Source organism: Mobula hypostoma, chromosome 21 (genome assembly GCF_963921235.1).
Source record: "Mobula hypostoma chromosome 21, sMobHyp1.1, whole genome shotgun sequence".
NCBI classification, from domain to species: Eukaryota; Metazoa; Chordata; class Chondrichthyes; order Myliobatiformes; family Myliobatidae; genus Mobula; species Mobula hypostoma.
In genome coordinates this window covers 48,421,141-48,434,887 of record NC_086117.1, presented here as the reverse complement: position 1 = coordinate 48,434,887, position 13,747 = coordinate 48,421,141, and the positions used below count along the sequence as shown (strand labels likewise).

General features: G+C 42.6%; 2 protein-coding genes across 2 annotated transcripts in view; both read left to right on the top strand.

The window, feature by feature from the left end:
• Positions 1–13,346, top strand: part of LOC134359715 (collagen alpha-1(IX) chain-like) — a 120,135-nt gene extending 106,789 nt beyond the window's left edge. Inside the window, exons 21-25 of the mRNA XM_063073233.1 lie at positions 2,660–2,704; positions 7,371–7,416; positions 9,641–9,685; positions 10,563–10,616; positions 13,292–13,346. Of these exons, the coding sequence (XP_062929303.1) occupies positions 2,660–2,704; positions 7,371–7,416; positions 9,641–9,663 (114 nt within the window). The 3' untranslated portion in view covers positions 9,664–9,685; positions 10,563–10,616; positions 13,292–13,346. The remainder of the gene's footprint in view (positions 1–2,659; positions 2,705–7,370; positions 7,417–9,640; positions 9,686–10,562; positions 10,617–13,291) is intronic.
• LOC134359714 (collagen alpha-1(XI) chain-like) overlaps positions 12,799–13,747 on the top strand; it is a 125,369-nt gene continuing 124,420 nt past the window's right edge. The window contains exon 1 of the mRNA XM_063073232.1: positions 12,799–12,819. Within this exon, the coding sequence (XP_062929302.1) occupies positions 12,799–12,819 (21 nt within the window). The remainder of the gene's footprint in view (positions 12,820–13,747) is intronic.

The following is a 13,747-nucleotide window of genomic DNA, read 5'->3' as shown; positions in this document are numbered from 1 at the left end:
TCCCACTGCTAGAAACATCTTCTCCGTGTCTATTCTATCCAAACCTTTCATTACCCAGTAGGTTTCAATGAGATCCCTGTCATCCTTCTAAACTCCAGTAAGTACAGGCCCAGAGCCATCAAATGCTTCTCACACATTAATCGTTTCACCACCTCTGGACCCCCTCCAATGTGAGCACATTCTTCCTCAGGTGCGGGGCCCAGTATTGCTCACAACACCCCAAATGTGGTCAGATCAATGCCTTGTAAGTTCACTTTCATCCTACTTGATATTCGTACTAAAACTCTAAAATCCGAATGAATATTTTTTCCAAATATATTTAGTTATCATGAGTACTAGTTTTGGTGAAGAGAGAGAAGCATCTCAGAAAGAATCCTGCTGCTAGAAATCTGAGATGCTGGCCAAGTTGAAATGCTCAGCAGGTCGGGAGGAGAAGGATAGAGAACAAAGATCCTCCAGGACCAATCCCATTCCTCGCACCCACCCCCATCCAGATCACGAACCTGGCCTACCTACCCTCCTCTATCCTCCCACTTTCTGAATGAGTTTCCCCACCCAACCTCCCATTCCACCACTCAAACACTGGACTTACAACCCTGTAAACATTTGGGGTTGGACATCATTTGGGTATGTCAAGGAACTTTATGCTTTCACAAAGTGGTGAGTCGAGCAAGGAGGGACAACATTTACGCAGAAGCTTTGCGACTCCTGCATCGAACTGCAGCTGATGTATTTAGTTACGTATACAGTATTTAGTTGTTGGAATTTGATTGCACATTTGGATGTCAGTAATAATGCTCACTGTTACCCCCACAAAGTCTGCTTTCCAAAGCAGAGTCCTGCTGAAGGGTCTCGGCCCGAAACATCTACTGTACTGTCCTCCATGGATGCTGCCTGGCCTGCTGAGTTCCTCCAGCATTTTGTGTATGATGCTTGGATTTCCAGCATCTGCAGATTTTCTCTTGTTTGTGTTTCCAAAGCAGACTTCATTTTCACTGTGAAAATCAAATCCATAGTAACCTGTCAGGTTTGATTACTCAGAGTAATGGTCATCAGGGCCTTAAATACAAAGTGATCATTCACTGCCAATGTGCTGACAAGTCCCTTACAAATTTTTTATCGATGCACCATAGAAATCAGCCTATTTGGATGCATCACGGATTGCTATGGCAGCTGCTCTGCCCAGGGAACAGAGCAGCCCAGACTACCACAGAAAACAACCTTCCACTCATAGTCCACCCATAGACTGCATCTACACTTTCCACTCCCAACCTGGTTACCGTCTCAAAGGGTCCTGATGAAGGGTCTCAACCCGAAACGTCGACTGTACCTCTTCCTATAGATGCTGCCTGGCCTGCTGCGTTCACCAGCAATTTTTATGTGTGTTGCTGGTTATCCTTTCGTCTCCTTTCCAGTTAGGCAGAGATAAAAATGCCTGAAAACATGAACCACCATACTCAAGGGCTGTGTCTATCCCACTGCTATCGCTCTGGAATGGACCTCTCAGAGCCAAAAAGATAAACTCTTGATTTCCCGATCTACCTCACTGCGGCTCTTGCAATTCAATTATCGACCTCACTGCATTTTCTCTGGAATGCATTCTGCATTCTGCTTTCTTTTTACTACCACAGCGTAATTATGTATGAAATAATCTGAATGGCTGGCATAAACAAAAGCTTTCCTCTGTGTACGTGACAACAATAAATCAATACTAAAACCAGTACTGTTTATAGGGATTTCTGAATCAGATTTTGAAACATGTTTCCTGTAAGTCAGCTCCTGAGGGGTTGAACCAAGCTGCCTGTGGCTGGTGGTTTCCATAGGGACCTGCCAACACTCCAGCTAAGGACATCCCGGATTTACGCAGACCTGTTGTGAATGTTGGCATCCCAAGTGATAGGTGCCAGTGTCACGCCACTCTGTCAGTGTGGAGCCTGGTCATGTTGGGATTCCCCAGCAATACATGAGCGTACACTCCCCAACCACACCAGTTCAGCCGGACCTCGTGAAGGAGTAGAAACCCCCAGCAATCTGAAGGGGGATTATTAGCACTCTGGAGTAACTGGGAAAATGTAAATGGACCATGAAGTTATTTATTCCTCACTTAATATTCTTAATTAACTTTAGTGTTTCCAAGGGATTTCAATCCATTCGATTAATTTGTGTGGATTTATTTTTTGTTTGTATTATTTGGAGCAATTTTAATGAGATTTTAATAACAGTTAAAAGACTTGCCAGCTTTGACAGGTGGCTGGTTTTTGTCTCCATCTTTGATGCCTGTCAAAGAGCCTGGGGCAGGTACTCAGTTCCCTGAAAATTCTAGGCAATCGGACACCACCTGCATATGTTGGATTCCCGCACAATGTGTAGGCATTGGGTTCAAGCAGCAGCCTGAATCCAGTCCCCTCTGGTCGAATGAATCTCCAAGCAGGGTGCTGAACTGGAATGAATGTATGAAAGTGGATGCTCCATTAGTGCTGCCCTTTGTGTCACAATGGGTTATTAGATTTACACCTCTCTTACTTCATTAACCTTATTTATCTCCCAGACCCTAGAATTACCTCAGTAGAGAATACATTGCCGAGTGAACCAATTGTACAGTCTGCAAAATTATCTGCTTGATCTATTGTGTAAAATGTCTGTGTATTTCTTTAAACAGGGACGCATGGGTCAGCGAGGTTTAGTGGGATTACCTGGTTTAACAGTAAGTGAATTTCCTGAGATGTGCTTGTTTAAATTTCCTGTAAGTAGGGCATGTGCACTGAATGCAATTGTTGAATAGTATGAAGTCAAGTTGAGCACAGATTGTCTGTGCAGCTCTGTAAGGCTATTCTGTGGGTTTTGAAAGAGCTATCCACTGATAATGTATGTAATATTTTGCAGGAGAAAGATGGAGCTGGTGTAATTCAGTTCAATAGTAACACTGCTCACTTAAATCCAGTCTAAAGCCAACTGATTGAATTTTAAACTGTAGTCAATTGAAAGCAGATCACAAATGTGTTTGTTTCAATAATCAACCAGTCCCTGGCATCAATTTCATAAAATGGTAACACTATCAAACCTGAGGAAGAGCTTAGTTCCTCGGTGTGAACATTACCAATAGCCCGCCCTGATCCAACCACACTGATGGCACAGCCAAGAAAACTCACCAACACCTCTACGTCCTTAGAGGCTAAAGAAATTCAGCATGTTCCCATTGAACCTTACCAATTTTTATTGATGCAACACAGAAAGCATCCTATCTGGATGCACAGGGGTTGGTACGGTAACTGCTCTGCATGTGACTGCAAGAAACTGCAGAGTTGTGGACACAGCTCAGCACATCACAGAAAACGTCTCCCCTCGATGGAATCCGTCTATACTTCTCACTACCTCAGTAAAGCAGCGAACATAACCAAAGATCCCTCACCCTGGACATTCTTCCCTCTCACGCTACCCATTGGACAGAAGATACAAAAGCCTTAACACATGTACCACCAGGCTCAAGGACTGCTTCTATCGTGCAGTTATCAGACTCATGAATTGATCTCCTGAACAATAAGATGGACTCCTGGCCTCACAATCTAGCTCCTTATTTTGCACACTATCTCGCAGTACACTTTTTTGGTAGCTGTTAGATTAGATTATGAGGACACTCAGTCCTCGTTTATTGTCATTTAGAAATGCATGCATTAAAAAATGATACAATGTTCCTCCAGTATGATGTCACAGAAACACAAGACAGACCAAGACTAAAACTGACAAAAACCACATAATTATAACATATAGTTACAACAGTGCAAAGCAATACTGTAATTTGATAAGAGCAGACTGTGGGCATGGTAAAAAAATGTTTCAAAGTCGCGATAGCTCCATCATCTCACACAGACGGTAGAAGGGAGAAACTCTCCCTGCCATGAGCTTCCAGCGCTGCAAACTTGCCGATGCAGCACCCTGGAAGCACCCGACCACAGTCCGACTCTGAGTCCGTCTGAAAACTTCAAGCCTCTTTATTCTGCATTGTTATTTTTAACCCTATTTTAGCTCAATGCAATGAGTAATGAATTGACCTGTATAACAGTATGCAAGACAAGTTTTCCCCTGTATCTTGGTACATTGACAATAATAAACCAATAACAATACCAATTTTCCAGTTAGACTCCCGGACAGGATCTGAATCATGTTATGAAACACTACAGGCAGTTTCACGTCACTGTACAGAGATGATGACTGGAACCACAGAATAATTATGAAATAAGATTCTCCCTTTGTTCCATCGGCAGGAGATCATCTCACACCCTCTTGAATTCAAACTGGCAGCGGTGTAACTCCAGATGACAACGACACATTTGGACCTCACTGAATAGTCTTCTCTTGATTTGCTTTTAAGGATGTGAAATTCATGTGGGGCAGTATATTGAATATCACACACTCTTCCAGATTTACTTTTCATTTGAAGTCAGTTGCCTTGGTCTTACGGAGCAGCTACTGACAGATCTGTGGAGCACTGTTGGCAGAAGGCAGTGTGTAGATTAATGTTTGGACTTGGATTCTGCTCCTGGAAGTCAGAAATAGGCTGTAGGTCATATGACAGCACACATAAGGTCCAACTCCACCACTAGACTAAACATTAGACCATAACTGAGTTCAGTTTTGCTGGTTGAAGGGGTCAGATGCTTGTCATGTTGCTCCCACAGTTTCAGACAGTATGTGGGGTTGCTGAAACAAAGTTTGCAGGTCAAAGTCTGCAGTAAGTAATGGTTTATTTTAGACTCAGAGTCACAGAGAACGTAACAAGTCCTTTAAACTGACCACAACCCATCAGGAGTCTCTTTGAAAGTGGCCACACGGGTTGGTAGGGATATGGTGTGATTGCATTATCGTTGGCAGGATTTCAGATGGTGATGACGAGGTGTACAGGAGTGAGATACATCAGCAGGCTGCGTTGTGTCGCAACAGGAACTTTGCACTCAATGCCAGCAAGACCAAGTAATCGATTGTGGACTTCAGGAAGAAGTCGAGGGATCAGCAGTGGAAAGAGTGAGCAGTTTCAGTTTCCCGGATGTCAACATCTCTGAGCATCTATCCTGGGCCCAACATATTGATGCAATTACAACTAAGGCACGACAGTGACTATATTTCACAAGGAGTTCGGAGAGAATTGGTATGTCACCAAAGTGTCTCACAAATTTCTACAGACGTGCCGTGGAGAGCACTCTAACAGAGTTGCGTCACTGTCTGGTATGGAGAACAGGGTGGAAAAAGCTGCAAAAAGTTGTAAACTCTGCCAGCTCCATTATGGACACCAGCCTCCCCAGCATCCAGTACACTTCCAAAGGACAATGCCTCAAAACGTTGTCATCCATCATTAAGAACCCCATCACTCAGGATATGCCCTCTTCTCAGTGCTACCATCCAGGAGGAGATGCACACACTCAACGATTCATGAACACCTTCTTCCCCTCTTCCCCTCTACCATCAGATTTCTAAATGGACAGGGAACCTATCAACACCACCTCACCATTTCTTTTTGTTTTTGCTCTTGCTCTTTTTGCATGACTTAAATTATTTTTTATAAATATTTCTTTTCGCGATTTATCATTTTTCTCATTTTTCATATTGTGTTGTACTGCTGCCGCGAATCAAAAAAATTTCATGACGTATGCCAGTGATTTTAAACCTGACTCTGATTCTGATCAGTCAAGGCATTCACTTCATAGAAGCATAGTGCACTACAGCACAGAAACTGGTCAATCAGCCCATCTGGTCAATGCTAGCCCAATCTTCTGCCAAATTCAATTTAACTGCACCTGAACCATATCTTTCCAAACCCCTGTCATCCATGTACCTATCCAAACTTCTCTTAATTGAATCCAATTGACCATTTCTGCTGGCAGCTTGTACCACACTCGAACCAACTTTAAGTGAAGCTTCCCCCTCAAATTCCCCTTGAATAGTTCATCTTTCACCCTAAGCCTATGAGCTCTTGTTTTAGTCTCACACAACCAGAGGAGAAAAAGGATATATATATTTATTTATTGAGATAGAGTGTGGAAGAGGCCCTAGCAGCCCTTCGAGCCACACCACCCAGCAGCCCCCAATTTAATACCAGCCTACTGACTGGACAATTTACAATGACCAATTAACCTACTAACTGCTACATCTTTGGACTACTGGAGGAAACCAGAGCACCCGGAGTAAACCCATGCATTCCACGGGGAGGGCATACAGACTCCTTACAGATGATGTTGGAATTGAACTCCAAATTCCGACGCCCCGAGCTTTAAGAGCATTGTAATAACCGTTACTCTACCATGACACCAAAATCCTGCATTCGCCCTATCTGTACCCCTCACAATTTTGTATGCCTCTGTAAAATCCCCCTCATTCTCCTGCCGGCAGGGAACCTATTCAATCTACCCCTGTAACTCAGTTTCTAATGTCCTGGCAACATCCATATAAATTGTTTCTGCACTCTTTCCTGTTTATTGATGTAGAGCGGGTAGGTTCAAGGATGAGAAAGTTATGTTGCAGATTTATGAACAACTGGTTAGGCTGTATCTGGAGTATTGCATTCATTTCTGGTCGACAACTATTCTGGCAACTGACTTCAAATGAAGGACCTCAAGGCTTTGGAGAAGGTGCAGAAATTTACCAAGATGCTGACTGGATTAGAGGGCATGCGCTATAAGGAGGGTTTGGTCAAACTTGGGTTGTTTTCTCTGCAGTGTCAGAGGCTGGGCGAAAACTTGATAGGAGTTTATGAAATTATGAGCGGCATAGAAAGAGAAGACGGTCGGTCTCAATATCCCAGAGTCAAAATATCTGCTAGAGGGAAGTGTAAGGTAAATGTTTTACAGTGAGTGCTGAATGGTGGAGTACACTGACAGGGTTGGTGGTGGTAGTGGAGGCATTTTAGGAACTCTTAGATAAGCACGTGAATGTACAAGTAAGGAGGGATATGCACAACATACATGCAGAAGAAATTAGTTTAAGTAGCATTGTTAGCTTAATTTTGGGCTGAAAGGCCTGTTACTGAATTGTACTGTTCTATATTCATTGGTCTATGAGGCACTGAGTTATACAACATCAAAACAGGCCATTCGGCCCAATTCATCCATGCTGACCAAGATGTCTATCTGACCTACACCCAGTGTGAAATATCTTTTTTTATTTTCATGCCCTTGGTTTGCAAATCCTGTTAACATACAGGATTTACACTGTTTCAAATTCTTTTTCAACTAATTATACTCCATTTTATATTTAATAGGAAATCTCAAAGCTCTCTATTAGTAATGGCTTAAGTTATTTTCAAGCTTTAATTATGAGTGTGTCTGAAATGTTGTTATATTGTATACAGTTTGATTCAAAATGTGTTTTAATCTCCACAGGGATTTAAAGGCCAGCAAGGAATGCAGGGTCCCGAAGGAAAGTCTGGTACACAGGTTCCCATTCTGTACTTTTAATACAGATTACAACCATTTCACATCCTGTGTAAATGTTACTTGCTGTAATGTCTGTTTTAGGAGAGAAAAGGCTTGTGTTAAATTGCTACGTCTTTGATAGTGATTCTGAATCTGCTAGTTTTATGAACAGCAATGTGCAGTGCCGTAGCGGTTAGCTCTGTAATAACATACCGCGCCACAGTAACATAGCGTTTAGCTGTTAGCACAATGCTATTACAGTTTGGGGTGTTCCGGAGTTTGGAATTCAATTCTGGTGCTGTCTGGAAGGTGTTGGCATGTTCTCCCCGTGTATGCTTTCTCCAGGTGCTCTGGTTTCCTCCCACAGTCCAAGGACACACTGGTTAGTAGATTAACTGGTCATTGTAAATTGTCCTGTGATTATGCTGGGGTTAAATAGGTGGGTGACTGGGGGGAGGGGTAGTAAGGCTCATTGGGCCAGAAGGGCTCGTTCACACTGCATCTCTAAATAAAATAAAAATAGAATGTTTTATTCATCAGCGTGAAGGTGCTTGGTAAGTGTAAGCTGTTGTTGGTGGATCAGTATTAATGTTCTATACCTGGGATGATGATACCCCATCTGCCATGTCTAACAGCTTACTCACTGATGGAGTGACAGCAGACCCAGCGGACAAGCTCCTGTTTCTCTCAGCCGGCATCCTGCCACTGTTGGCCAGGACAGCAGCACAGTTCTGCAGTCATACTGTCACTGGACCAGTTGTGGCATGGCTTCTCTGAGAGGTGTGAGGTGCTACTGGCACTAGGCATTTGGAAATCAGGCCCTGTCTGCAAACTTCAGACAACTCATACTGCTGAGGAAGCGCTAAATGAATTTAAAAGACATAAACAAAAATTAAAAGGACATGAAAATTAATTGCAGCAATTATCTGAGGACTGACTGGGACTTGAAATGATGTGGGAGCTATGTGTGGTGTGAAGCTGAAGGTCCAGGTGGGCTTTACCTGGCTCCTTCCATTCAACAGCTTGTGGAACATTCTAGATTCTTGTCAAGGGGTCATTTGTGCCTACAGCTACTCTCCAGCACATTGCCAGCTTTTGGCAATCAGTGGCAACCTCAAGCACGTCTGGCCCATATTGCAAAGATCGTTGGCGTGTGTTGCAATAATATCACTGTCGAGGCCTGTGATTCACTGGGAACTACAGGCCTCTTGAACCATCAGTTTTGTTTATCTATCCAACAATGACCTACCAGGATTGGGTGATGGCTGATCTTAGCAAAACCCTATTCCTATAGTAACCCTTCACTTCCCTTGTTTATCAAGTATCTGGCCATCTTTGCCTTAAACAATATCCACAGACACTCCTACTGTCTGAGGAAGTGGGCTGAAAACACTCATAGTCCTGTCAGAGAAAGCGTTTTGCCTCACCTCCAAAATATTGAGAGCATCCACCTGGTACAGAAACTGCACTAACCTTGACCGCTGGGCACTGCAGAGAGTGGTACGGACAGCCCAGCGCATCTGTGGGCGTGAACTTCCTTCCACTGAGGACATTTACAGCAGCAAGTGAGTACAGAAGGCCTGGAAGATCATTGGATACATTAGACTTATAAATTCACATGTCTGTACACTGTGAAAGAGACATAACGCAAAGATTTTTACTCCCTCACATTGTGGAACGGATATAAGATTTAAATAAATAATGTATATGGAAGATCCAACATTGGAGCAGATCTTCATCACGTGGTATAATAATGATCCATCTAGCTCATTTATGCCACCTTCTCATCGCCAATCTCGTCTTCCTAATTTCTCTCTAGCCCTGCAAGGCCTTTCATTTTAACAACTTTCCAAACGTCCTTCTCAAACTTTTATCCCACCGTTCAGGTCGATGTTCTTCAACAGCCTTTTGTGGAATTGCTTCCAAATCTTTTGAGTTCTTACAAGTAAGGCCAAAATCTTGAAAGATGCTCTTTCAGCATTATGAATCTGATGATCCATGAATCTACTCCCATTCAAGGTCCATTGAGATGCAAATGATTTCTGTTTTAAACTTCTGAATTTTAATGTTGGTTTAATCTTCAGTCAATCGGTTCTAGCGAGTGGCAGCCTAAAGCAGATATTTAAGATGAACTCTGAGTGTCACTGAAAATGTTGATCATTGGTCAGAACCCCATCCTGCCCCATCACACGGGTAAATTAACGTAAATATTCTGTTTTTATATTGTTTTCTTACAGGGCGAGTCTGGCTCTCCAGGTGAACCTGGGATAAAGGGACCCCAGGTGAGTGTTTTATTCATTTCTCAAACCTTTTTTGTACAACTTATTTCAATTCTGAAATTTCCAGGATTATGCTCCCATCTAACTGGCATCCCACACTTTTCTGATATCGGGCAAGCTTCAGGCAATTCCCCTTTGAGACAGGGTCAGAGGACGTCTATACTGACTGACATTGACTGCAGTCCAAGGCCCTCTATGCTTTGTTAAGAGATAACCAATATGCAAGTGTATCCCACAAGTTTATGGATTCATACACCAACAATGATTTAAACCGCATCTCTGCTGTGGAGATCTTGAAATAAATTCCATTTCATTTCCAAAGAAACTACGATTTTTCACAAAGTCACAGCCAGATCTCTGCTCAGGCTTGTGCACTTCTGTAGACAAATTCCATCAGCAAATTTTTCCAGCATCATGTAATTGAAGGTCAGATATTACTGGAGTAAAATGCAACAAGCTACTGAGTTGTTCACAGTAGAAGAAGGTTAACCAGGCACTCCCAGGAATCAGCCAACCTCATAGGTCTCCCTTCACATATCGGTCAACATGCTCTAAAATTCCAAGACGTAATAAAGAAGCCAGTTGTAGTCTCAAGGTAATGAATACCATTCCGACCGTAAGAGGAAGAACATAAAATGCAGGACTGTGGAGCCTTCCTTGAGGTCATTGCATAACTAGTGGGTTTTGGATTCACCACCATAGGATCCAGTTGTTTTGAAGAGCTACAGGTCAATGCCAGGTCATAGATAAAACGTGCTTTTCCATCCACCCATACCAATGTTCTGCCATCAACACTACAGGCTTTACAAACTTAGATAAAAGTTATTGAATATTCGAATGCATACTTATTGTGCTTCACTGAAATATCTTTTGTTTTCAGGGTTTTAGAGGGATGAGAGGTGATCGAGGAAGAAACGGAGCGACAGGACCTCCTGTAAGGAAACCACCACACAAAGTGATGGACTTGCTCTGAGTTTGTGATGTAATTTTACATTTGAACATAATACAAGCCATACAGAAAAACTTGGTTCATCCAGCACACTCAGGAGTTTGGTGATGGCAGATGTTGTTCTTTAGAATACATCAACATACTTTTATTTCATGTTCAGTACAGTATCTAGAGGTACAATATATACTGCCAGAGAACCAGGTGGGTTTCAAGAGTGTTTGGGAAGAAGTCCTGGATGAGTTTCAGGGGAATGTGCGGAGTATCACCTAGTGAGACAGAGTTTCAGAATAATCAGATGGCAGATCATTGTTTTATTGATGACTGTCACTTAAATTGTTCAGCTTTTAAGTTTCTGACTTCTATCGTACTAGCACTGATTCACTACCTTTCAGCTGTGAGCTCTGTATTTCCTCCCTCACGTCTCTTCTCAGAACAAATCCTTTGAGCAATCATTCAGTGATTTAATTTGATTCAGTGTTAGCTTTGATGGACTATTTAGACAGGTAGTGTATTTTAGGATCATAGAGTCGTGTAGTATAGAAACTGGCCTTTCAACACTCCCCCCCCCACATAACCCGGCTGACCTTTCAGTCCTTTTGCCTGCATTGGGACTGTACCCTTCTATGCCTTGCCTACTGAGTCACCCACCACCTCCTGCATCAAACGGAAACTTGCCTTGTAAAGCTCCTTGAAACTTTCCCCTTCTCACCATAAACCTATGCCCTCTAATATTTGTCAGTTCCATCCTTGAAAAACGACCATTATCTACCCTATCTTTGTATACCTCTATAATCTTACATAATCCCATTTGATCACATCTCAGCCTCCAGAAAAAACAGACCCATGATATCCAACCTCTCTCCATATCTGAAGTCCTCTAATTCAAGCAAATGATAAATTTGAGGGTTTTCCATGTGGTAGCAAAGTACAAAGGTCTAGAGTTGGAACAAGGAATATCACATCATAAAAAAGTATGCTCTTATGACTTTGGAGTGGCAGGTAGTGTCCTTGGTGCAGTACTGAGTGATTTTCCATTCTGAGTCTATAACATGTATTTGTATCCTTCTCTCAGGAAACAGAATGAAGTTTCAATGTAATTGTCATTAATGACCAGATGAGACAATCACATTTATAGAAAACACATTTCATAGCCTGCATTTTTCCTCTGGATTATGCAAACATGAGCAAAGTTGAAAGTAAATTTATTATCAAAGTACATATACATCATCATATACACTGAGATTCATTTTCTTGCGGGCATACTCAATAAATCCATAACAGAATCAATGAAAGACCGCACCAAATCTGGCATTCAACCGGTGTGCTAAATACAACAAACTGCAAATATAAAAAGAAAGAAAGAATCATTGAAAATAAATAAATAAATATGCAATTAATATCGAAACATGAGATTATGAGTCCTTGAAAGTGAGTCCATAGGTTGTGGGAACATTTCAATGATGGAGCAAGTGAAGTTATTCCCTTTGGTTCAAGAGCCTGATGGTAAAGTGGTAATAACAGTTCCTAAGCCTGGTGGTGAGAGCCCTGAGGCTCCCGTACCTTCTTCCTGATGGTAGCAGTGAAAAGAGAGAATGGCCTGGGTGGTGGGGGTCCCTGATGATGGATGCTGCTTTCCTGCCACAGTGTTTCATGTAGATGTGCTCAATGATGGGGAGGGCTTTGCTTGTGATGGACTGGGTAGAACCCACTCCTTCTTGCAGTTACTTCTTGTAGGATTTTCCGTTGCAGGCATGGCCTCATGTTCCAGCCTTCATCTTACAGCTGTTGTTGCATGGAGAATTTTACCCTCTGAAGTTCTCACTCTAAATTTAACTTTATTTTTTCCTGCATTTTGTTCAAAGGACTGTAATTTATTCCATTCAGCTTTGTGCTGCTCGAGCATCTTCTGTCTAGTCAGAGGGCACAACACTGCTGACTGGCAGAGAATCAACGTTGTGAGTGGTCGACATCAGTTAATTGTAGTTTCTGGTGAAATGAGTCAGTGTATAATGCTCATTTAGACATGACTGGCTTGATATTCTACTGCACACACAAAGCTCAAGATAGGGTGGACCCTGAATGTCGAAGCTAGTCCCAAGTGCGTGACCAAGGCCCTCTGGGATGCCAGATAAAAGGCAGACCCTCTGGAGTCAATGCCAAAGGCTACATGGCCCCTCTCTTCATCCAGGTGAGTTCCTGATTTTCCCCAGCACCGAGTACCCTTCCCCACGCCACTAAGGTCTGCAAACTCCCCAACCACCCCCACTATCTCCCAGCATATCTCATCATGTTCAGAGGCAAACTCCATGGCTGGAACATGAGGCCTTGTGAGGTACCATCAAGTCCTAAGGTCTTGCACCAAGTTCGTGTGGCTCCACACTGCCCCTCACCTACCGTAAGTCACATTTTTCATTCACTTCACTTTTTAGGTTTCCCCATTGTTCTATATTTTAATGGCTTCTCTTTGCTGATGGTGACTTTATCGGCGCTTCACCCTTGGAGCCCACTCAGGTTAGCCAATAAAAATATCCAACAGTGCTGCTAAATTTATTCAGCTCGAGTTACTTCATTAGCAATTGTAAATGATTCCATCCACACTATGATATATACAGCTGTGTTCACAACAATGTTTATGAAGTAATTTTCACTGCTCTTTACAGGGCCCTCCAGGATGCCCAGGAGCTGATGGAATTACTGGCCGAACAGGAGAAAGAGTAAGCAATCAAACTGGTGCACACATCTGTCATTGAGCTGAGGGAAATGCAGACACTGGAGACACTGGGTCTAACCTGAACACAAAAAACAGTTGTCCTTTGAGCCTGCCCAACAATAAAGTTAATCATGCCAACTTTCAAACTCAACACTATTTTTCTGTACTTTTTCCTGTATTCCTTGACCACTGAAACATCAAGAGATCAATGATATCATTGCAATCAATGATTGAGCCTCTACAACAGTCCAGATCGAGCATCCCAAAGATTCAGAACACATTGAGTCATACAGCACAGAATTATTAGACAAGACGGACTGTCCCTGGCCAGACCCCACTTGGAGTACTGTCCTCACTACAGGAAAGATGTGGAAACTATAAAAAGAGTGCAGAGGAGATTTACAAG